Genomic DNA, 25,124 nt, shown 5'->3' with positions numbered 1-25,124 from the left:
TTGAGTTCTATGCAAGTCTCTAAATCTCCAAACAAAACTGCTAAACATGGAAAGATTCTCGTATTTCATACTTTTTAATTCCTTAGAAGATGGAACTGTTGAAAAAGCGTGATCAAAGAAGTAATAGACAGGTTTGCGTAATATTTAATTAAGAATTTTTCAACATGACATAGTGAAGTGTGAATGAGAAGATTAATATTTTATGTGGAATCTGCTGTTTTTGTTCTTGTTTATCTGTAGTTAAAGTGGACTGATTTGGAATTTACATAATGATCGGTCTTTGTTAAAACAACAAAAAAAGACATTGATATCAGATATCAATTCATTAGCTATGTATAAAAACTTCAAACAGCACAATAGTTTAGCTAAGATAGATTCAAGGAATAATTGAAGAGGTCTTACCTTAATTATACTTTAAGATGGGATTAATACATTTTTTTGATTCTATAACCATATACTATAAGTACAGAACAAGTTAACTGACTCTCAGATAGCTTTAGGGTATATATAGATCATAGAAGTCCTACAATGTGGAAACAGGCCATTTGACCCAACAAGTCCACACCGACCATCCAAAGAATGACCCACCCCAGACCCATTCCCCTACCTTATTACCCCTGACTAATGCACCTAACCTACACATTCCTGGACACAATGGCCAATGAGCATGACCAATTCACCTAAGTGGCGCATCTTTGGATTGTGGGAGGAAACATGAGGAGAGTGTGCAAACTCCACACAGAAAGTTGCCCGGAATCAAACCCGGGTCCCTGGCGCAGTGAGGCAGCAGTGCTAACTACTGAGCCACCATGTCACCCTATAGTGTGCCAGTAAAGAAGGATTTTATTTTGGTACAAAAATCTTGGGAAGAATGCCATTGAATAATACTTGTTGTTCTGTAATTAAATATTTGTACAGTTATCATACAATATGTTAGCAGTGCATTATGCATTTAAGACGAAAGTGAGAAAGTTTTGTATATTTATTTTGTATTTCAGGTCTCCCATGGCTCCCTGTCAGGACTGAGAAACTGGAAGTCTGCAGAAATACCTTCTAGTATCTTTAGTAGCAGTCAATTTAAAGCCTTCCTCCCTCATAAGAATAAAGTAGAGCTGGGTGAAACATGGTGGATGATTCCTAGTGAACTGACTATCTTTACAGGGTACCTCTCCAATAACAGATTTTACCCTCCTAGGCCACAAGGAAGAGAGGTAAAATATTGCATATTAATATGACTGAGCTTGTGAAGTTAACACACACTGACAAAGTTATTTATTTATGATGGACCAATTTTTACAAACACTATAACATTTGATAATTCATTTGCATACATTTAGTATTGAATCCAGAATGGAGTCAGCTCAGTTATGAATATTACTGTCTGTTGTGGGATTGCTTAGCACCATCATTTTCTGCTTATCCTGTTTGGCATGCAAATTGGCCTGTTAGATTTCATCAGGTTGGCATTATATTTTTAGGTCTGCTGATGCTGGTTATGGCATGCCTGTCTGCACTCTTCATTGAATCAGGGTTGATTCCCTGCCTCATTGGTAATGGTGGAGTGGGGATATACCAGGCCATGAATTTGCAGATTGAGTCCGAGTACAATTCTGCTGCTGATGGCTGACAGTGCCTCATAGATGTTGAGACAGGATTTATCTCCATAAGGACTGTGCAGTGGTCACACTAACTAATATTGTCATGGACAGATACATCTGCAGCAAGCAGGTTGGAGAGGTTGAGGTGAAATGGTTTTTCCTCTTGTTGGTTTTTTCACAACTTGCATCGACTCAGTTTAGCAGTTACGTCCTTGGTTAGTAGCAGTGCTGATGAGACCCTCTAGGTGATGGATACTTAAATCAGTAGATCTGTACCCTTACCACCTTCAGTGATAAACTAAACAAATATTAATCAGTGTTAAAAATGAGAGAATATCCTTTTTTAAAGAAATGGGATTTTTTTGTACATCCAGTTCTTAAAGTCAAGAGTAGGAGAATGAGCATCAGCATCTGGGATTTCTGCACAGGTCTTGCCTGTAATTATTGGTTGACCCAATGATAACAGTTTAGGAACTTGCTGACAGCAGCAGGAAAGAACTTTTAGTTGTCCACCAGTACCTAAGTTAAGTATGTTAATTCTTAATGTTATGATGAAAAAGATACATTTCTGTGACAGTGTTATAGTGTCTCTCATTTTTATTTTTTTTTTCCATTTTAAACAGGTCCTCATCCAGAAACTTCTAAGTATGTTTCATCCACGGCCATTTGTGAAGACAAGGTTTGCACCCCAGGGTGCAGTAGCCTGCATTCGTGCAGTCAGTGACTTCTATTATGATATTGTCTTCAGGTGGGTACATTTCCTGTGTCAACTCCACAAATTATTTCTTACCTTTCTCCTTGAGTATCTGCTTTCAGGTTGTCTTCCTTTTGTTATATAATCAGGAATAATTCTTTGGGTATTAACACATACATGCAGCTTTAGCAAGTAATGGAACTGTGGGAATTACTTATCACTGATATAATTGATATTGGGCAGTTTCTTGTTTACTAATGCTTGAGGTTTGAATTAAATGCATTATCAATGTGTATGCTTCCTGCTACTTTTTCCATTCTGTCTTGGTGCAGCTGTTGTAATGGTTTCAGAGGTCCTTGGATGAGTCCATTTGTAGACCTGACAGCGTCCTTCTGTGATTAAGAAGTGAAAGAAAGCTAATGGTGATAGACCTCACCTTTTGCGGTTACTCCCTATGAACCCTTGTCCTACTTTGAAATACAGTCCTATCCCTTTGCCTTCGCCTAAGTAAACATTAACCAAAAATTCAATCACTTCATATGAACACCTAATAATGTGGCAATTTTTAATCTAATCTTCCAGTAGACCTGAGTCTTGTATACAGTCCAGAGTGACTGATCTCCTTGTTTATTTACTTTGTACCCCTATTTATTATGATAATATGGTTAAAGAATCCCCACGTCTGCTGTTATGGACTAGGGTTGGTACCTCTTCAGGAATGTCCTGGACATTGCTACTCAATACTTGGAGATATATTGGATCGCATTGGAAAACATGTTGCATCTTTTTAAAAATTTGTTTGAATACTTTTGTTTACGAGTAAGAAAGATATTGGAGAATACTGTGTGCAGTTTTGTTTGCCTTATTTAAGGAGCAAAATGGTTGCATTAGAGGCAATTAGAGAAGATTCACTAGGGTGATTTCTTGAATGAAGGGTGATCTTATTGAAGCAAGTCAAATTCTGATGGGATTTGACAGGGTACGTGCTGAAAGGGTGATACCTCTCATGACAGAATCTAGAACTAGGGGCACTTAGGGGTAAACAAGTGCTCTCCCGGTTAAGACAAGGTGATGAGGCATTTTTTCAGAGGATTGTAGGAAAGTTTCTGTGACAAGGAGCGATGAAATATGGGTCAGTTTTTAATTGACAAGTAAGCTGAGGGTTATGTGGGGAACTGGCAGCATCAGATCAGCCAACCTTATTAAATGATGGAGCAGGCTAGAGGGACCATATAGCCTACTCCTACTCTTATTTCTTTTGTTCTTATGAGCTGGTAAAAATGCTGATTGGAGTTGGGTAGTTAGAAGCTGGAGATGTTGCGATGAAGCATGGGGGAGTGTATCTAACTCTGTCAGATAGCTAATTTGGTAGACATTCATTTTACCTTCTCAGTACCGTGTCCATGAGAATGACTTATGTTTCCATTTCAGAATCCACGGAGAATTTCAGCTGAATGAGCCACCAGATTATCCCTTTTGGTTCACTCCAGGACAGTTTACTGGACACATAATTCTTTCTAAAGATGCATCCCATGTTCGGGATTTCCAGATGTATGTTCCCAATGACAGGTTAGTAGGATTTTAAAAAAAATCTGTCATGTCTATGTTCCCAGATGATAAACACCGAATATTTGCAAGGAGTAACTTTTATTGCAGAAATTACTCTTTTGCTTTTTCTCATTTTCACTATCAGAGAGTCTAGGATCACAGGGCATAAAGTCAGAGAAAGGGGTCACCCAGTTGGGACAGTGTTAAACAACACCAGGTTATAGTCCAAAATGTTTATTTGGAAGCACAAGCTTTCGGAGCGCTGCTCCTTCGTCAGGTATCTAGTGGAGCAGGATCATAGCACACAGAATTGACAGCAAAAGATCATAATGCTATACAACTGTTGTGATATATTGAACAAATCTAGATTGCTGTTAACTCTTTCATCTTTTAGAATGGGTTGTAGGTTTCAGTTCATTAATAAGTAAATACCAGAACTTTTTTCAAGTGACATTCCTGAGATAACTTGAGGTTTTATAAAAAAAAATGAGATCTCAGCTCAGAGACATTAAAGGTGTGAGGTTAGAGAAAGTATGTATTCCAATCTTGAGTCAGACTGGTTCTATTTCCAGCGTAGAAATTTATAAAATGTCTCATTGATGATAAAAAAAACTTTTGACTGCCTACAGATTGTGTTTTTTGAATAAAATAGAATGTATCTGCAGATACAATTCTGCAAATGCACAAATCTATCTCTGTGTGTGCATGTGAGTGGGTGAGGGTGTGTGTGCGTGTGCATAAGTGTGATGGACTACTACGGAATTTTGATTATCCGAATATCGGATTACCCGAAGTGGATCTCAAAATCCCGATAGAAACGTCAAAGAGCTGTTTCAACCCTGATCATGTCTTTTGTTGACAGGTACAATAATTAAAAACAAACTCTGCTCACTAAAATGCTGCCAAAAACAGTCCTGGACAGTCCAGGCACCATCTCTAAATGACTGACCTCCTGCCCCCCCTCTCTCTCTCTCTCCACCCACTTTCCCTGGAGTTCTACAGAGGGGTGTACCCTAAACCCTCCTTCCCCAGATAATCAATCTAACATTGTCCTGTACAGGGCAAAGGTGGAACCTGTCAAAAAGTTGTGTGTGCGTGCGCGCTATTTGGAGACTTACCCCACAAAGGCGGCAGCAGCAGTCTTACAGTCGGTGTCCAATCTGGCTGCCCTGGAGGGCAGGGCGGACGGGGGCTCGGACGTTGGGTGTGGATGGACGGGGGTACGGGGAGGGGGGAGTGGGGTTGGGGGCGGGTGGGGGGGGTGGGCTGAGAGCAGACAGGGTTGGGGGCCGGTGGGGTTGGGGGGGGTGGGGTTAGGGGGCGGGGTCTTGCGCGCAGTGTGCTTTTGCCTAGTCTTCTGAATGGGAGCAAACTTCACAGAAAACTCCGAGCCCCAGGGGAAATAAATTAACCAAATAATCAATTATCCAAATGAAATAGTGCCTGGCCATCTGGTGTGTGTGTGTGAGTGTGTGTGTGTGTGTGAGTGTGGAGGCCATCCTCATGCATACTGAACTTGGTTATCAGCCTCCGCTCAGCCACTTGGTGTTGTTCCATATCCCAAAGTCCACCTTCTAGGACAGTCACCCGAATATCTGAGGCTGAATGTCTCTGACCGCTGAAGTGTTCCCCAACTGGGAGGGAACTTCCCTGTTTGGCGATTGTTGCGCGGTGTCCATTTATCTGTTGTTGTAGCATCTGCTTGGTCTCGCCTATGTACCATGCCTTGGGGCATCCTTGCCTGCAGCATATCAGAGATAGACAATGTTAGCCGAGTCATGAGTATCTGCTGCGTACATGGTGGGTGGTGTCCCCACTTGTAATGATGGTGTCCATGTTGACACTGACACATCTCGCATTGGTTGCTATTACAGGGTTGAATGGTGTTGTGGTCGATGTTGTGAAAGAAGTTCTGGGATTTACATATTAACGAATCAAAACCTGCAACCCATTCTTAAAGATGAAAGACTTAACAGCAATCTAGGTTTGTTCAATATATCGCATCAGCTGTACGACACCATGATCTTTTGCTATAAATTCTGTGAGCTATGATCCTGCTCCACTACCTACCTGACAAAGAAGCAGCGCTGTGAAAGCTTGTACTTCCAAGTAAACCTGTTGGACTATAATCTGGTGTTTGATTTTTAACTTCGTCCAACACCGGCACCTCCACATCACAGTTAGGATAGAGAAAAGGAAGTTCTTCTCTTCGAGGAAGTCAATTGGTGGAATATTTTACTGTCAACAACTGTAGAGGCTGGGTTGTTAAGTATAATCAAGGCTGAGATATTTGCAGAAACAGACTGGACGATGATATCTGAAACTCATTATTATTTCGTTGCACAGCTCAGTAGGAGTTTCAGAACAAATAAGCAATAAATGAGGAAGCTAACTGCCAAAACACTGGGACTTTGACCAGTGAGTAGCGCACATAGAAACGTGAACTGCTGCAGAGCAGTAGAGTTGGTCAAGTTCCTGTTGATACACAGGCTTCCAATGGGCTTCTTATTAATTACTGGACGCCCGGTTGAATTCTCTGACTTTTGAGAATAAAATGTGACAAAGTTTCTGTGAAATAGATTTCTAGTCAGATGATAAAAATTGAAACTAGATGCCATTTCTTTTCTTGGTAATGGGTTTATTCACAGAATGTAACATAACATATATATTGCCTTCCAATGTTCCAGCAGGCTTATTGATACTGCAGAAACTTAAACAATTAATTTAACTTGTTATTTCAGCATTATGCTTACTGTAGTTGAACTTTACAGCAGGGTGGTGCCAATGTCTATCTAGCTGTACCTAATGAGCGCTTGAGTGCTAGATAGCTCTCTCTAAGCTTTAGATGTTGGCATTCCATCATTTGATGACTATCTGGCTTTGAGCATCTCTAAAACGTCTGGTGAACCACTACTGACTAGTACGTTTGGTCTGGACCAGGTCTCTGAATGTGGACATGGAGTGGCTGTATGGGGCAGGTGAAAATGGCAACATGGAAGTCGACATAGGTTACTTACCTCAGGTTTGTTGTGCTCTTTACTTTGTAGCTTTCCAGGACACCCATGAAAGAATTAATACAGGGATTCTGAATTCTATAGATTTTGAATAGGTAAATGAGGAAAAGCTATTTATCGACAAAAATAGAAATTGCTGTAAAAGCTGAGCAGGTCTGGCAGTATCTGTGGAGAGAAATCAGAATTAACATTTTGGGTTGACCTGAAACATTAACTTTGATTTCTCTCCCCAGATGCTGTCAGACCTGCTGAGCTTTTACAGCAATTCATATTTTTGTCTCTGATTCACAGCATCCGTAGTTCTTACAGTTTTTATTTAGAGAAACTATTTATGCTGGCGAGTGATCGATAACCAGAGGACAACCATTTAAGATAATTGAGAAAAAACCTAAGGGAGATAAGGTTCCTAATTTTACACAGCGAGTTATGATCTGGACTATGCCACTTTTTAAGGGTGGTGGAAACAGATTCAGTAGAAACTTTCAAATGGGACATGAATATGTACTTGAAAGAGAAAAAACACTTTGTGCGATATATGGAAAAAGAATGGTGTGACTATTTGGATATGATCTTAAAGAGCCAGCATGGCAGGTTGAGCAGCATGGCCTCTTATGCTGTTTGATTGCATGAAGTTAGTATTATTTCAAGGAGTTGGGGGGGGGGGGTGTAAATTGCTGTTTCTTTTAAGATTTGCTTTTCAGTTTATAATTTCAGTTTGCGTGGCATTCACTGGAAAAACTTACGATTTCAGGTTGAGACTTCTGGAGACATGCATCCCATTTATGCTTAAATCAGGATTTACCTTTACTCTCATATCCTAATTACGTGGCAATGTGACTAAATATGGCTGTAGTGTATGCTTATGTAACTGCAAGGAAATGTTAAGCTTTTTTACAAATGCTGAATAGCTTAATTGTTTCATCAGAGAACTCAGCGAGAAATCTTTTTCTGTGAAAGAGTATCTGAGCACCGAGCTGTGAATTTGTCTTGCAAACGTTGCGTCCCCTGTCTAGGTGACATCCTCAGTGCTTGGGAGCCTCCTGTGAAGCGCTTCTGTGCTGTTTCCTCCGGCATTTATAGTGGCCTGTCTCTGCCGCTTCCGGTTGTCAGTTCCAGCTGTCCGCTGTAGTGGCCGGTATATTGGGTCCAGGTCGATGTGTTTGTTGATAGGGTCTGTGGATGAGTGCCATGCCTCTAGGAATTCCCTGGCTGTTCTCTGTTTGGCTTGCCCTATAATGGTAGTGTTGTCCCAGTCGAATTCATGTTGCTTGTCATCTGTGTTCACCAACTAGCCACGAAATGACACGACCAGCTATCCTTAGTAGCCACACACACAGATGACAAGCAACATGAATTCGACTGGGACAACACTACCATTATAGGGCAAGCCAAACAGAGAACAGCCAGGGAATTCCTAGAGGCATGGCACTCATCCACAGACCCTAACAACAAACACATCGACCTGGACCCAATATACCGGCCACTACAGCGGACAGCTGGAACTGACAACCGGAAGCGGCAGAGACAGGCCACTATAAATGCCAGAGGAAACATCACAGAAGTGCTTCACAGGAGGCTCCCAAGCACTGAGGATGTCACCTAGACAGGGGACGAAACGTTTGCAAGACAAATTCCCAGCTCGGCGAACAGAACCACAACAACGAGCACTCGAGCTACAAATCTTCTCCCAAACTTTGAAAGAGTATCTGAGTTGGGCTGATCATCCATTTTTCTTTTGGAGGGGAATGGAATGGTAATGGAGGTGCCTCTTAAGTGCCTCTTAGACAGCTGCTGAGAGCCATGGTTGTCTGTATCAGCAATAACTTGATTAATATTATTGCATTTGTCTTAATAGTAATACAATTTAGTGGATTGGAGTCTAATGTAATTTAATCCAGTTCAGAGACTATGGGTTGGGAGTAAATTCAGAAATCTGGATAAGAGTGAGAATTTATTTGTAAATTGAATGTCAGTGTAGCAGCAGGAGGGCATCGAGCTGGAAGGGAAGCAGACAGCTTTGTAGCAATGAAGAAAATTTTGTAATGCCTCAGTTGGTTACTTTTGCCCTGCAATGGGATATGTTTCATTTCCTAAGTGCTTGTCCATCTGTCTGTGATGCAGATGGAGCTCAACGCTGTGGGTCCGTCTACTCCGAACATTATCCTTGATGAAAATGGTAATGTGATCGACACTGCAGATGCTTCAGGGGAACCCATTCAATTTATTTTTGAAGAGATTGTCTGGCAATCAGAAGTCAGCTTTGAAGAAGCTACCAACAAGTTGGAGACCACCATGTATCCATTTAAGAAGGTAACTGGTGAATAAAATGTGGGGGCATGGGGATAGTCTTTCTTTCCTGTATTAATGACCCAGCTGCCAGGCTGGAGACAGTAAGCCTGAACAGACTTTTTTTTTCCAGATTTCATATCTTCCTTTTACTGAAGTGTTTGACCGTGCGAAGATGGAAAATAAACTTGTGCATTCCATATTACTGTGGGGTGCGCTTGATGATCAGTCTTGTTGAGGTCAGTCCTTCCTTTCAATCATGGATGTTTTAAGAAATAATACATTCTTGGCATGTGGGTACTTTGACATTTATTGTCTGTCCTTGGTTGCGCTTGGGAAGACAGTGGTAAACAGTGTTCCTTCTAAGCTGGGTAGGAACCCAGACATTTCCATGCAGGCCACGTGCAAGTCAATGCCTTTAAGTTACCCCACATACCGGCTGAGCAAAAGATTGTTAAGAATCTGTACCACAAAAAAAATCATACTGCCTTCTTAAACATTGAACCACAGACCGTACTCCTACAGTGCTGTTAGAGATTCCAGAAATGTTTTGGGAAAGAGTGAGAGAGTCATGGCAATGACTTTGGATCAAGTTTGCACATTTCCCAGTCATGAAAAGAACAGATTTTCTGCTCGTTGTTCTTATTTCTTAGATGTTTCCATGCTCATGAGGATGTGAATCATAGAATCATACAGTACAGAAGAGGCCCTTTGGCCCATCAAGACAGTACTGCCAAAACTACGCTAAACCTACCCTTGTCCGACTTTCCAGCACCAGACCATAGCTTCCAGTGTTGTGACATTTCAGGTGCTCATCCAAGTACTTTTAAACCGGTTGTGAGGTTCCCTGCCTCAACTATCCTTCCAGGTTGCAATTTCCCTTTTCCTCAAATGCCTTTTAAAGCTTCTGCTTTTCAGCTTAAAGGTCTTCCCCTTGTTACTGACCATTCAGCCAAGAGGAAGAGCTGCTTTCTATCCATCTTGTCAATGCTCCTCAATCTTATAGACTTCCATCAGGTCCCTCTGCAATCTTCTCTGTTCCAAAGAAAATAACCTGAGCTTATCCAGCCTCTCTTCTTAATGAAAGCACTCCATCCAGGCTACATAAAGGTGAACTTCTTTATTGAAGTCTGATCTAACACTTGTTCAGAACTGAAAGAGGCTGAAAAATGCTGATTTTTATGTTGTGGACAGAGGGGAAGTAAGAGTGAGGGGCACAGATGGTGACGGTGACCAGGGTCTAAACTATTGGGCAATAGGTTTAAGGTGAGAGGTGAAAGATTTAAAAGAGAGCTGAGGAGTATCTTGTTCACCCAGAGGGTGGTGTGTGTATGGAATGAGCTGCCAGAGGAAGTGGTGGAGGCTGATACAATTACAATATTTAAAGGTATCTGGATGGACATATGACTAGGAAGGGCTTAGAGGGATATGGGCGAAATGCTGGTAAATGGAACTAGAGCAGATTGAGATGTCTGATCAACGTGGACGTTTTGGACCAAAGGATCTGTTTCTGTGCTGTATAACCCTGTGATTCTGAAGCTTTCAACCACAGAATCCCTACAATGCAGAAGAGGCACATTGGCCCACTGCATCTGCACTGACCCTCCAAAGAGATCCTCCTGCCCAGACCTGACCCCCATCTAATGCCCTGTAACCCTGCATTTATCACGGCTAATCCACCTAACCTGCACCTCTTTGGACTGTGGGAGGAAACCAGAGCACCAGGCGGAAACCACATAGACATGAGGAGAACATGCATACTGCAATTTCCAAGGCTGAAATCAAACCAAGGGTCCCTGGCGCTGTGAGGCAGCAGTGCTAACCAATGTGCCTCTGTACCACCCTCTTTTGTACCCTCTCCGATGTAATCACATACTTTGTATAGTGTGGTGATCAGAATTGTACACAGACCTCCAGTTGTAGCCTAACCATAGTCCTGCACAGATCCAACATAACCTCCCCGCTCTTATAATCTGTGCTCTGAATGAGGTGTACCGTATGCTGCCTTAACATCCTATTGACCTGTCCTGCTGCTGTAAGGGATCTGTGGACAAGCACCCCCAAGATTGGGGCGGCACGGGGGCTCAGTGCTTAGCACTGCTGCCTCACAGGGACCCGGGTTCGATTCCCACCTCAGACGACTGTGTGGAGTTTGCACATTCTCCCTGTGTCTGCATGGGTTTCCTCCGGGTGCTCCAGTTTCCTCCCACAATCCAAAGATGTGCAGGTCAGGTGAATTGGCCACGCTAAATTGTCTATAAGGTTCAGGGTAACTGTTAGGAATGGGTCTGGGTGGGTTACTCTTTGGAGGGTTGGTGTGGATTTGTTGGGCCGAAGGGCCTGTTTCCATACTGTAGGTAATCTAATCCTCTGTTCCTCTGAGTTTCCTAGTGTCTGACCATTCATTGAGCACTCTCTTGTCTTATTACTACTTCCAATGTGCTTTATCTCGCACACCAGAATTAAACTTCTTCTGGCACTGATCTGTCCATCTGACCAATCTGTTTATATCCTCCTGTAACCTAGGAACTTCTTCCTCACTCTCAAGCACCACTTGGCCAACCTTTTTTGTTGTTCGCAAATTTACTTGTCATCTCTCAGTCCCCTGCCCCCAGAGAAAACCTGTATGCATATTATATATAATAAACAATAAAAGACCTAGCACTGAGCGTTATGGTATACCACTGGACATCGGTGTCCAGTTACACAAACAGCCTGCGACCATTATACTCTCTCTCTTACTTCTAAGCCAATTTAGGATCCAAGTTACCCTGGGTCCCAAGTGCTTTTCCTTTCTTTATCAGTCTCCTACAATGGGGCCTTGTCAAAGGTCTTGCAGAACTCCTTATAAACTACATCAACTGCACTACTCTCATTACACACTCGCTCAACACCTTCCAAATTCAGCCAGATTTGTTAGGCATGACCTCTGTTTGACAAAACCACGTTGACTATCCCTGATCAAACCTTGCCTCTCTAACGAAGAAATGTACTTGTATTTGTAAAGTTTTTATAAGATACATGCATTATTGTTAAATACCTGGTATTTACAGTATAGTAATGAGCTCTTTGGCCCAGCCAGGCTGTTTGTTGCTGTTTAAACTCCAATTGAGACTCCTCCCATCCTTTCTCATCTGTATCTAACAACACAATCTGTGCACCCACTCAACCTTGCACACGCCTTTTCCTGCAAATGTTTATCAAGTTTCTCCTTAAAAATATCAATCCTATTTACCACAACCACTCCATCCACACACACTTATTTTTCTCTGGATAAAGACTTTTCTTCTGAACTCCCTATCAATTTTCTTGTTGCCTATCCTATAATGATGGCTTTGCTTCTCTCCCACAAGAGGAAATATTCTTTCTATATCTGCTTTATCCTGACCTTTTTTAAAAGACTTCTATTAGGTCACCACCTTGGCCTTCATTTTTGAAGAGGAGAAAAAGATCCAGCCTGTAGATCATTTTCTGTCACATACACTCTTGCGGTTTTGGTGTCACCATTGTACCTCCTTTTTGCACCAGTGCCTGCTTGGAATGGGCAGACTTTTCCCACAGCAGTACAGAATGGTGTTTTGTGGGATCAGATTTTCATGCTTTAATTTTGTATAAAGTGAATTTATCTTGTATTGTGCATTGTCAGCTGCCTGTAATTGTATTAACAAATTGAGTCTCCCTTTATGTCTTCTGCTTACACAGGATCGGGGCGGACTCTGCGGGAGACTGTTCTCGAGAGTTTGCCCGTCCTCTCACTGCTGAATGAGAGTTTTGTCAGCAGCTGGTCCCTAGTCAAAGAACTGGAGGATCTGAAGGTAAATCATCAAAAGGCTTGAGGAGAGAAAATGCTAATGGTTAATCGGTAAATTAGCAGCAAGCAGCATTCAACCTGGGTTCAAGCTAGACTTGTAGATCAGGAATGAATGAACACCAGTGTTTATAGATGCTTGTAAGGTTAAGAGTGAGTAGGGAAAACATCTGAAAAACTTGCTCAGAATTAAAAAATATTGAGGAAGAGCATGGACACTTGTTTTCAGTCGATTACTCTGGCGGAGCTAGTGAAGAGCAGATTAGATGCAATAGGCTAAGTGGTCTTCTTCTGAAACAAGGAGAAAGTGAGGACTGCAGATGCTGGAGATCAGACTCCTGAAGAAGGGCTCATGCCCAAAACATCGATTCTCCTGCTCCTTGGATGCTGCCTGACCTGCTGCGCTTTTCCAGTAACACATTTTCAGCTCCTTCTGAAACAACACATGATTTATAACAAAAATAGAAATTGCTGGAAAAGCTCAGCAGGTCTGGCAGCATCTGTGGAGAGAAATCAGAGTTAACTCAAGCTCTGAGGAAAGGTACTTGACCTGAAATGTTCACTCTGATTTCTCTCCACAGATGCTGCCTGACCTGCTGAGCTTTTCCAGCAATTTTTATTTTTGTCTCTGATTGACAGCATCTGCAGTTTATCATGATTCATAAATTCATATACATATTAAATTGTTGTTTCATTTTCCTTGGTGTTTTTTCACTATATGATCTAACTTCAATCCATAACCCAATTAGGATCATTTTGATACCAGAGCCCCAAACAGTTTGTGGGACATTTTCATTTCTGAGTGATAAACTGAAATTCCATATCCCATTGATTTTGAGTTTTCTTCAATATATTGAAAGTGTCCAGAATTGAATTTGTTTGTCAGCACTGTATGCCAGTGTCCTGTGTAAAATGAAATAAGGAGACTGGAATGTTTCAGGAGGGATGTACTCAAGAGCAATAAATGTGGGTGTTGTTATTTTTCACTTAGTGACGTTGCTGCTGTCAAGAATGCATGAATGGTATACTTTTTAAAAGGTTCAAATCAAAAAGTTTAAAGCCTGTTATGATGAAATCTGAATTTAAATTATTATGAATTTTACTTTATATCATTTCTACATTTCACACTTAGACCATCTTCATCCTGGTTAAATGTTTGAATGTTTTTTAATGTTACACAACTCATACTTGCTTGAGTTTAAGTTGATCAAGTGTATTGTTCAGATCCTTTGTTCAAGGCTCAACATTTCTGAAGGAATAGTATCCTAAATTTTAGAAAACTAACTAGTTAGTATCGTTATCACAATTTACTTTACACTTTTTTTCCCTTTCCCCTAAATTCTGTTCAAATCACACACCATTTCAGTGATTTGGGTGATCCAACCTTCCAACTTCGTACTGCCATCGTGACCTGTCCATTTTCCTTCCCACCTATCCACTTCACCCTCCCCCTGACCTATCACCATTACCCCCACCTCCATCCACCTATCACACTCTCAGCTACCTTCCCCGCTAGCCCCACCCCTCTCCCATTTATCTTTCCACACCCAGCCTCATTCCTGATGAAGGGCTTATGCCCGAAACAACAATTCTCCTGCTCCTCGGACGTTGCCTGATCTGCTGTGCTTTTCCAGCACCACACTCTGGACTCTAATCTCCAGCATCTGCAGTCCTCACTTTCACCTGATTGTTCAAAAGTGTTGCCCCTTAACATGGGGCTCAATCATATGATCCATTTGACACTCCCCCGTCATCTCCATCTCTTTCCTGGTATTGAGATAACAGTTTTCTCAGCTTAATGTCACCTCTCTCTTCCCCCCACCCCAGCCGTCCACATCATCTAAATTAAGCTGCAAACTCATTTGGGATTTGACAGAAAACGCAAGATCACTTTATTGCACATTTCTACATTTTGTCATAGGACACTCAAGGTCTGCTCTCAATTATGCTGTGGAACATTAACTGCACATTTTTGAATGAAATTCCAGTCTTCACAATTTGAGTGAAGGTGCCAGTTACAATAGCAAAGGAGTTTTTACATATGTATTAACAGACAAGCTGTGATCTCAACTGAGTGCTGTGAGTGGAAAGTTCTGCTCTTTGTACACTTAATGTTTGACTGAGCGATCAGTTCTGTTGGTAGCATTTGAATTGATTAGCGAACTATGAATTGTGATGGATCTTTCTAAAATATAAGTAAATGTGTTTCTGTTTGGTGACCTGACATTTTTATTCTTGACAGAGAAACCAAGATAATGAAGGTTACGCTGGGTTGGCTAGCCTGCATTTAGAACACTACAACTTTCCTGTAGAAATGATGATTGCTTTACCAAATGGCACAGTGGTAAGTCTGCTTAAAAGCCAAGGTGGTACCTGAGTGTTGAGATCTTAGGGCTATTTGAATCCAATTATCTCTGTCGGAGGGAAAGAAAATCCAGAATTTTCTTTGTTGCATTGCAATTTTGAAACAAAAAATAACCTTTAAATGTTCAGTTTCTACTTGGTCTGACGGCCATATCAGCCAGGGTAAAAATAAAGTCAAATCTGTTAGTGTTGTGATACTCAGTCATTATGGTTTGAACAGCTTTTTGGAGTTCCTTATGACTGTTCCATACACTGGTGTCTACCTATGTTGAATTAGGCAGCAAACGATACTGTGAGATTTAGAAGGGTTTTATTATAAATTTCTAGTGTGTACTTCAGTTTTCAACTGCCTTCGTGACCCTTTCTCTGTTCAGAAGCCAACAGTACAATGGGGAAGAAATTGCCTCTTTTAAGCAACCTGTTCAGACATATTACGACATTCCTCCAGGGCAAGAGGGCTTTGAACCTATTTTTTATCACAAAGCTTACCACAAAACCACCACCCAAAATACTAAACAATTAGCAAACGTGAACCTTTTTGTTTAAATACCCACTACCAAATCACCCATTTAACAATTTAGACAATTAAAAAGCACGAACTTGAATCTGCTTAGAAACTTTTAGTCAGCCTGTTCGCAAATGTTATGATACACCTCTAGAGTAGGTGGGACTCGAACTGAACCTTCTGGTTCAGAGGTAGGAACACTAAACGTGAACTTGGTTTCTTTAGATAAACCACCACCATAAAATCTGTCACTAAATTAACAAATAGAATCTATTTAAATACCAAGTCCAATGAGCATCACGTGCTTCCAATCAACTTTGGAGCTGTTATGTTGAGCCTTGGGGAGGCTCTTCTGGTGGTAGTGTCCCTATCCCTGGATCAGGAGGTCAGGGTTCAAGTACCACCTGCACCAGCGATGAGTAGTAATATCTCTAAACAGGTTGATTAGATAATTAGGTTAAATTTTTAATAATTCTGTTTGAGCCTTGATACAGTTCCCTGCATCTGAGTTAGGAAGCCTGTGTTTGAGTCCCACCAGCTCCAGAGGTAAGTCATAACATCCCTGGACAGGTTGTTTGAAAGTACCTTCTATTTGAGTCTGAAAGGGACTATGTTTCTAACTCTTGACAGTGACAACTTACACAATTTTCAGAAACCACTGGATGTGAAAATATAGAGTTGACCATGTTTTTATTAAATTCTCCTCCCCTAAATGTTCTTTACCTGTCCTGAAGGAGTTGATTTGAAACATTGCATGCTCCTGTCCTGTAGTCCCTTGCAATGATGTTCTTTCGTCATGTTGGAAGCCTAGACAATAAGAGCTGTGCTTCCTCCATTGGAACCAGCATAAATCAGGATAGAATGGAAGGAATTTCACTCTGCATTTGGCTATACTGTTACTGAGCTCAGAGGACCCAACAAACAAGTGGTATTATTGCTGAACTGTTAATCCAGAGACCCGGGTAATGGTCTAGGGACCTGGATTTGAATCCTGCCATGGCAAGTGGTGAAATTTTGATATTCAATAAAAATCTAGGATTCGGAATTAATGTTGACAGGAATCCATTGTCGATTCTCAGAAAATCCATCTGGTTCACAAATGTCCCTTTGGAAAAGAAACTGCCATCCTTACAATGTCTAGCTTACATGTGACTCTGTAGCAAAGTAGTTGCCTTTTGAGCAATTAGGGATGGACAATAAATTCTGGCCCAGCCAGTGACACCATCATCCCATCTCACGCATAGATTGACATCGGTTCCTGGAAGCATATCTTTGACCATGGGACATCTGTGCCCAGTCTTAATCAGATAAGCATTCTTTCAAGACTCAGGAGACCAAACAAGTTGAAAGCTGAGAAGTAACCTGAGACAGATCTTTTACAATTATGAAATTGGGTAAATGTAGAGAAGATACTTCCCTTTTTTTGGGAAGTTCAAGATTAAAAGTCAGGAAATAATTCTTTACCCAGAGATTGTAGGAACATGGATCCAGCCACCACATGAAAGAACTGAGATTAATAGTATAGATGTTTCTAATGGGAAATTTACTCAAGTACACGAGGCTTAAAAAATAACTGCATAGGTTGAGAGAATGATGCAAGTTCGGGTAGTACAAGCTTGGTGGGGAGAATAAACACTAGCACAGACTGTTGGGCTGAATGTCCTGTTTCTGCATTGTAAAATTCTCTGCTATGTGTATTTTACCAGTACTAACATTCCTCCCTTTTTAATAACCAGACATTTTATGTAGCTGCAGTTTTTTAAAGTGAGGTACAAAAGGACCAAGGGTGATGTGAGAATAAAACTTTTTCAATCAACAAGTAGTTGTGGTGTGGAATACACTACCTGGAAGTGTGGTGGAGACAAGTTTAATTGAGACATTAAGGAGGGAATCGAATGATTATTTTGATAGAAGTAATGTATAAAGGTTTGAAGAGTTGGTGCAGGCACAGTTGGCGAAATGGCCTCCCCCTGCGCAATAACAGTTCTGATTCTGTCCAAACCTGCAAAGTTTCAGAGATATTTTCCAATAATGTTCACCTCTTAAATGGTTCCCTGATTTGATTGCACTTTCTACTACTTGTTGTTAATATTGTGTCCAACTGAATTTGACTGTGGTTTGTGATTATTCTTGACAGATTCACCACATCAATGCAAACCACTTCCTGGATATCACTTCAATGAAGCCCGAAGAGGTGGACAAGAGTCTATTCACTAGTTCATCTCATTTTGAAGATCTCTCAGCTACAGCTTATGTCACATTTTTGAAGGAAGGGCTGGAAATTGCCAAACGGTTTGCACTGTCTTAATTAGTGGAAATCCAGCTGAATGAAATGGGTCCTCCCTCCATTGTCAGTTTCAACCATTCTGTTATTTGGGTTTTTCACTTTGCACAGAGAACACAACTGCCTCCATTCCCAAAGCCTCATTGAGGAGAGTATCTACTTGTTAGTTCCTCAAGGAACAGCTTCCATTGACAAAGCATCTATGATGTAGGTGAAGTGTGTGTGTGTATACGTGTGTACATTGAAATGTTCCTCTACTGTTCCACATCCCAAGGTTGAAGGAAGTGAACAGTTCTGAACCAAGGCTGGTTATTTCTTGAGCTTTATTAGGGTCTGATTTGAGAACATGTCACTATTAGCGAGGTTTTTCTTAAAGTATAATTCAATATGCTTGCCACTGTCACATGTGGAAATCTGCCACAGACATGTGACAAATTGCTGTTCAGATGAAAAACTCATGGTTCTCTGAAAAAAGCATCACTTAGCCCATTCACCTTTTACAACTGTGCAGTTTTTTAAGTCACTTCCTTTTTAAAGATATTACTGATTTTGTTTCTGGTTGCAGAATCTCTGATAAAATGTTACCATTAAAAATATTTTTCTTCATCTCTCCCTTCATTCTTTTGAAAATGATCTTAAATTTGTGCCCTAAAATACAAATAGGGAATATGTTGCTTCCTATTATATTCAATTATCTATTCACTATGACAATTTTGAAAATCTCTATTCAACTTCTCCAACTTTCTCTCCTCATGAGAAAATACCATAAATCTCCATAGAATCACAGCTAAGAAATCTTCAGCCCACGTTGTCTGTACTGGCTCTCCAAATGTGCCATACACCGTCTATATTCTACCTTCTCCCCATAACATTGCACAATGCTCCTTACTGTCTGATTCTCTTTTAAACATTTAGTGGAACCTGCCTCCACATTACCACGGTCTTAGTGCATTCCAGATTTTAAACACCCACTGCATGAAAGAAATTTTTTCTTTGCTTCTTTGACAGTTATTTTAAATATGTTTCCTGTCATTCTTGTTTTCAAGGATGGGAACAGTTTCTTCCTGTTTACTATGTCCATACCCCTTATGATTTTGAATAACAGGATTAAATCTGCTCTCAGCCTTCTTTTTCTCAGGAACACAGGCCTGACTCCTCAAATCTACCTTCAAAATGGGGGTTCCTCATCCCTGGAACTATTTCATAATAAATGTTTATGCATTTTTAAATAGAAAGTGACTGAATGTTTCACATTTTCTGCTGGAGGGAAGCTGATTTTCTGAGGAGGGTCTGCCCCTTTTAAGGATCAGGTTACCCATCCCCCATCTCCCATCCCAAGGCCAGAAACAACATTTCACAGCAACCTCCCATTTCCTGTGATAACCTTAAACTGTGAATATGACTTCACTGCTAGGAGGAAGTTCTTGTGTATTTAGAATCCTGCACACCTGCTTTAAAACCTGCAGAGTTGCAAAGTTTCAGAAACCTGCTTCAACTAACTGTGTGCATGTGATAGGGCCTTTGTCCTTCAGGATGTTAACTTCCTGTGTAAAAATTGCCACTTTTGACTTTCAAAACTCTAGTGTTCATTTAGAAACCCTATAAAAGCTTTAAGTATTGAAGGATAAATTATATGAAGAAAAGCTGTATTCTTCAGGAGGTACAATGTCTGCAACCAGAGGACACATTTGAAATAACTGGCCAAGGAACCAGTAGGAAAATCAGATTGTTTTAATATAGGGATTTTTAAAAAAACATGCAGTGCTTGGTGAGGTGGAAACAGACTTAATGATAGGAATAGACATAAAGGTTATTGGGAATGAGGCTAACTGATCAGCTATTTTCTCACACACCAGGCCTTGTTATCACAGTCTGCTGTTACACACTATCAAATTGTTCTTCTCTCATTGGTTTGATCCCCACCTATCGTTTAGTCCTTCCTCCCTGTTCCCACCCTATCTTCTGCATGTAAACCGATATTTTCCTAGCTACAATCAGTTCTGAGGAAGGGTCACCGGACCTGAAATGTTAACTCTGATTTCTCTGCACAGATGCTGCCAGACCTGCTCAACTTTTCCAGCAACATGTTTGATTTATAGCATCTGCAGTTCTTTCAGGTTTTTAAAGCTGTTTTCACACTGTTGGCTAAAGCATGATAAACTGAAAGGCTGTTACCGTTATTGGTTTGCATTGCCTCAAATAGTAAGAATTTGTTACCTTTGCTTAAAAATGTTTGAATTGCTAGATGGAAAATGATCATAGTTCTTTGAGTTCACCTCCTACTTTCCCAATAGTTTCATAAGATAATGATAAAGAAGCAGTGGATGATCAGAGAGAGATTCTGGATCAGAAAGGAAATGAAGGATTATGGGTAAAGGCCAGGAAAGTGGACATGAGAAATGTAAGATTGGCCAGATGGTCTATTATTCTTATAACTAATCGATTCAGATTGATTGTTTGAATGGCTGCTTGCTCTGTTAATTTCTTTACACCTGTATGTAAATGATGGTCAGCTATTGTATCTGAATACATTTTAAAACACCACCATGTGTTCTGCACAAGGGTGAAAGGTTTGTAGTATAGGTATGTGGTTCATTTTTCCTCTGACAAGCCAAGTCCCAGGACCAGCCCAACAGCTGTTAATGTGAAGAGCAAGAGGTAGACATCACTCTTATGGGAATGGATAAGTGTACAGATAAAATGCTGTAGGTCTTGATAATTTTTAAAGAGCTATTTTCTTAAATATCAGTGCATCAAGCCATTGGTGTATGACACGTGCTCCAAATAACTTATGTCATAGCCGAAATCTGACTGTCTATTTGCTGGACCTATGCAAAGTGGTGTTGTTTGCTTTTTGTACTTAGAATTCTACTTTATCAACACTACAAAAGGAGTAGTATGTCAGACTTTTTTAAAAAAAATACTCTTATATACTTAATGCTGATTGGAAATCCAGGATATTTTTATAAACATGGTGTTAAACTTATACCTGAGAAAAGATCTAGGCCAGTTTGTAACAAATGAATAGTGGAGGGGGCAAGAATGGTTTTTGTTTTCTGAAGAACTACATTTTGTGAAGGCTGAACCCGAAAGCCTGCTAAAGGACTGGGTTCTACCTGATGTTATGTTAGTTTTTTTTAAAAGAAACAATTGCCTCATCTTACCCTCACTGAAGCACTGTTACTCCTTAGTCTTTAAATCTTACTGGTTTGCATATATTGGGTAAAACAGGCAACTGTGGTCATTAGAAGTTAATTATTGCATTAAAAATGTATAAGATTTGGTAATTTAAGACTTGTATCTTTTGCAATTCATGTAGTGGCCTGGTCCTGTCTCAGCAGTCTGATACCAAATTTAGTGTATTCAACATGTTAGAAAAGTACTTAACTAGCCCTCCAGCTGTATATTATGGATCTGTGTAATTTTTGTCTTCATGCTTAAAGACCTGAAGATCTTGAAATACTAAAAATGCTTTATGTGCAAAATATCTCCACTGTCTGTTCATTGAGACACTGGTGGTGTTTTGTAGGTAAATGGTGATCAGGATCTTGATAATCAATGAATTGTAAATTTATATTGAAGTGTAAAAGTATCTCACACCTTTCTACCAATTGACAGCTTAATTAGTTTTGAGCTGTGAAATGTCATTAGCAGTAACATGATTCTTTTCAGCAGGTAGCTGCTAGCTTTATGCAACTTATTTCTACCAAGATTTTTTTGTTCTTTTCAAACAACCTCACTTCCCATGCTTGTTATTTAGTATTAATTTTTTTAAAAAATAAAAATGGTTTAAGAATTGTAGTTTTTGTAGATTTGTTAGAATCCTAACATTCAGCCAAAGAAAATTTACTACAGCATGTTGACAGAGTTCAAGTATCAGCACTCAAAAGGTAAGTATTCCACCACTTTTTCCTCTCTCCCAACCAGCAGAGATCAGAACAGTAATTAAAATCCATTTGCTCCAGTGTATTTAAGAATGCCAGAAGTTTTGTTTTTATTTCAGGAGAATCATGATTCATAAAATTAAAAGCAGTGACATGTTTAAGATGTCACTAAAAGCAACATAAAGAACCATTACAGCAAGGTTTTTAATGAATCTTAAGTTCATGCTAAAGTTAATAGCTTCACCTGTATAGATATATACACACACAAAACACGTCTTCAAAAGCATACATTCCAGTTCTGAGTTAGCAGCATACATTAAAGGCTATAAAATAAACATGCATTCACACCAATATGCACAGATTGATAGACCAAAAGCACTTGGTGCTAGATTGACCTGGATACAATTCACTTGTATGGGGTGTGGGTAAATTTATTTGCCCCCATACTTCCCTTGAATGTCAGAATTGCACAAATAGATATGTTGGATTAGTTTAGCAGCAATATAGTAATATTTAATACCATTCTGACTATACTCCCTTACATTGGCAATGCACAAGTGTCCAAAGTAGCTCTGAAAAAGTACAATTTAAGGGAGCCCTGGACTACAAAGCTTTGCTGCTTTTATACTACCAACTTACTTGATGCTGCACTTAGTTTGTAAAGTGGTAGCAAGACATCTCTTGTACAAGTCTGAACTGGCTCAGTACGCATGCATTAAATCAGTGATATTTTCAAGACTGTTTAGTGATCATGACTATACAGTTTTCAGAATGTCCACACTTCAAGATCCTGCACCTTGAAATCTTCATTTTTGGACAGAACAATGTTGTTGAATGTTTCACAAGGATGACTTCTTCCATGATTGAGATCTTCATCCAACCATAAACCAAAGTGTCCACTTTGACAGAGAAAAAACAAAGTTAAAAAAGAGAGAGAGAAAAAAATTCACAGGCATCCACCATTCTTTAAAACAAGTTACTCAGGCAACCAAGTTATCTGGCTGCATAGAAGCCTTACTGATTTTGGACAGTGACTCCTTGCAAGTGTTTTAATTCAGCAAGTGACAAGATAATTGTATCAGTGGGATTTTATTCATTATTGTCATGTGTACCAAGGCACAGTACAAAAAATAGTGTTATGTGCTTTACAGGCAGATCGTACTATACAAGTGCGTCAGGGTAACAGAAGAATGCAGGAATAGAGTACTCAGTATTGTGCTATTTTTAGCAATTAGCCATCCAAAAAAAAATGTTGTTATGATTAGTGTTAAAATGTTCCTGAAATTTATATAAATCTTGAAACAAAAGGCTAATGCAGGAATTATATACAAAGTACAAAAAAACTAAATATTTAAAGTAGAGGAAATAAGATGTGCAGAGGATCACATGAAATATAATTTATTCATTCTGGAATTAGCTTTAAGATTTATGGACTTAGTTTGATTACAAATGTTGATAAATTCTCCCTCCTCCCCCTGTATGCATTCATTATAACTGAAAATTATGGACTAGCAAAAATTGGAAGAGATCCTGATGTTTATTGAAAGTCAAAAAAAATACCTTCCTCCTCCTATTGCAAGTGAGTCTGAACTTCCTTTTGTGAAGAAAGAATTATTTCCAGTCCATTGGAAGATCTGAGTTTGGAAAGAGATGAATCAAACTTATTTGGAAAGGAACCAGAGTCAGAGTCAGTCATTCTGTCTTAAATACCTGCTGAATTCCAGGTTCATATTAGGATACACAGAATGCAGAGAGGTAATGCTAAACATCGATCATTGTTCAAACTAACTAAAATACCTTTGGTGCCTTACTTTAGGTAGGCTATCAAATTCATGGACAAGTTGAACAAGAGAAATGCTTCAAGAGAAGAAGCTTTAATAGTGAGGCTGAGTAGAAGAACAGGAAGTGCTATTGGAGGAGATGCTTCAATTATGACAAAGCATTTCAGCATTTTGACAAAGTAAATAAGTACTAACTCATTGGAAATGACTAGTCTTAAGGGAAAATAACAGGATATGACCGGAAGTACGCAGGTTGCTCACTACAAAAAAAAAACCATGTACACTTAGGTCAATGCTCTGTCTTGTAAAGAGAACAAAAATATTATCTCACTGAAGACAGTCTTACAGAAGAAGATGAAGCCCCCATCTAGTCAATAACTTTCAAATATTAAGCAACTGGACCTTCCCTGCTACAGTAACAAAATAGGGTTTCTCCTCTCTTGTCCTTCTCTCATCCCAATCTCCACTTTATTTCTTTGAGAAAATAACATGGATTCAAATTTCCTTACTCTCCACATGGAGCAAAACAGAGTACAACAACATGAAGTTTAACAAAGAAGCTGAGTGATGTGCAGAGATCACAAAGTATCTCCGCCTAAATTACTTTGATGGTGCTCAAATATGAGTTCATGCCAAATTCTGCTTCCTGCTCACACCATGTCCTATTCACTTATCACTCATGCTCAACAAGTACTTTGGTAGCTGTCCACCAATAGTCAGCTCTCTGAGCCCCATGTTCCTCCCATCCAGGCCTCGTGCATCTGACCAACTGTAGTGATTATTTCAGCTGCCAAGATTCTAAGTTCTTGAATTCCCTTCCAAAACCTCTCCAACCAAACTTTTGGTTACCTGTCCTAACATCTGCTTCTTTAGATTGGTAGCAAATTTGTCATTTCATTTCTAAATGGGAATTTTTCTTCATAGAAAGTATATCAGGTGCAACATAAGGAAAAATTGCAGTAAGGCTATTTCTACTACCACCAATCATTGGCTGCTTTTAAAAGCAATTCCTCTATATAACATACCACATTGCATCATCTTCCAAGTGTTATTTGAAGTGGTATTTCAATCCAAATGTAAAGTCTATTTTTTAAATTTTAAGGAAAGCTTCAGATTCCAAACCCAATTTGAGGACATACACTATTTCATCAGGAGTCATTTGTAACACTGTCAGAAATCATTCATTATGATTTTTCATGAAATGTTTATGCTCAGGCCAGGGTACATTGACAACCTCCAAGCTTTTTAAGTACTCAGTCTCCATTTACACCCATGCAGTGGTAACCAAAGACCAGTGTGCTGGCTCAGTTCTCACCTAATAGCTGGAGCTGAAAACAGTGGGCTCAGTTGCAATATGG

At 39.9% G+C, this 25,124-nt stretch overlaps 2 protein-coding genes across 13 annotated transcripts in view; one reads left to right on the top strand and one right to left on the bottom strand.

The window, feature by feature from the left end:
- The window catches only part of selenon (selenoprotein N), a 35,414-nt gene extending 13,512 nt beyond the window's left edge, over positions 1-21,902 (top strand). For both annotated transcript variants that reach the window (XM_072548090.1, XM_072548089.1), the window contains exons 4-12: positions 999-1,211; positions 2,222-2,346; positions 3,724-3,861; positions 6,781-6,862; positions 8,976-9,164; positions 9,274-9,379; positions 12,843-12,955; positions 15,191-15,292; positions 17,955-21,902. In XM_072548090.1, the coding sequence (XP_072404191.1) occupies positions 999-1,211; positions 2,222-2,346; positions 3,724-3,861; positions 6,781-6,862; positions 8,976-9,164; positions 9,274-9,379; positions 12,843-12,955; positions 15,191-15,292; positions 17,955-18,125 (1,239 nt within the window). In that variant the 3' untranslated portion in view covers positions 18,126-21,902. The remainder of the gene's footprint in view (positions 1-998; positions 1,212-2,221; positions 2,347-3,723; positions 3,862-6,780; positions 6,863-8,975; positions 9,165-9,273; positions 9,380-12,842; positions 12,956-15,190; positions 15,293-17,954) is intronic.
- Positions 21,903-22,066: 164 nt separating this feature from the next.
- The window catches only part of LOC140453422 (nuclear receptor coactivator 7-like), a 115,124-nt gene continuing 112,066 nt past the window's right edge, over positions 22,067-25,124 (bottom strand). For all 11 annotated transcript variants that reach the window (XM_072548079.1, XM_072548082.1, XM_072548076.1 and 8 more), the window contains 2 exons: positions 23,546-23,619; positions 22,067-22,884 (listed from right to left, as the gene is read on the bottom strand). In XM_072548079.1, the coding sequence (XP_072404180.1) occupies positions 22,752-22,884; positions 23,546-23,619 (207 nt within the window). In that variant the 3' untranslated portion in view covers positions 22,067-22,751. The remainder of the gene's footprint in view (positions 22,885-23,545; positions 23,620-25,124) is intronic.

This window comes from Chiloscyllium punctatum, chromosome 27 (assembly GCF_047496795.1).
Source record: "Chiloscyllium punctatum isolate Juve2018m chromosome 27, sChiPun1.3, whole genome shotgun sequence".
Classification (NCBI taxonomy): Eukaryota; Metazoa; Chordata; class Chondrichthyes; order Orectolobiformes; family Hemiscylliidae; genus Chiloscyllium; species Chiloscyllium punctatum.
The sequence above is the reverse complement of the archived record's forward strand: the minus strand, read 5'-3'. Positions and strand labels throughout refer to the sequence as shown.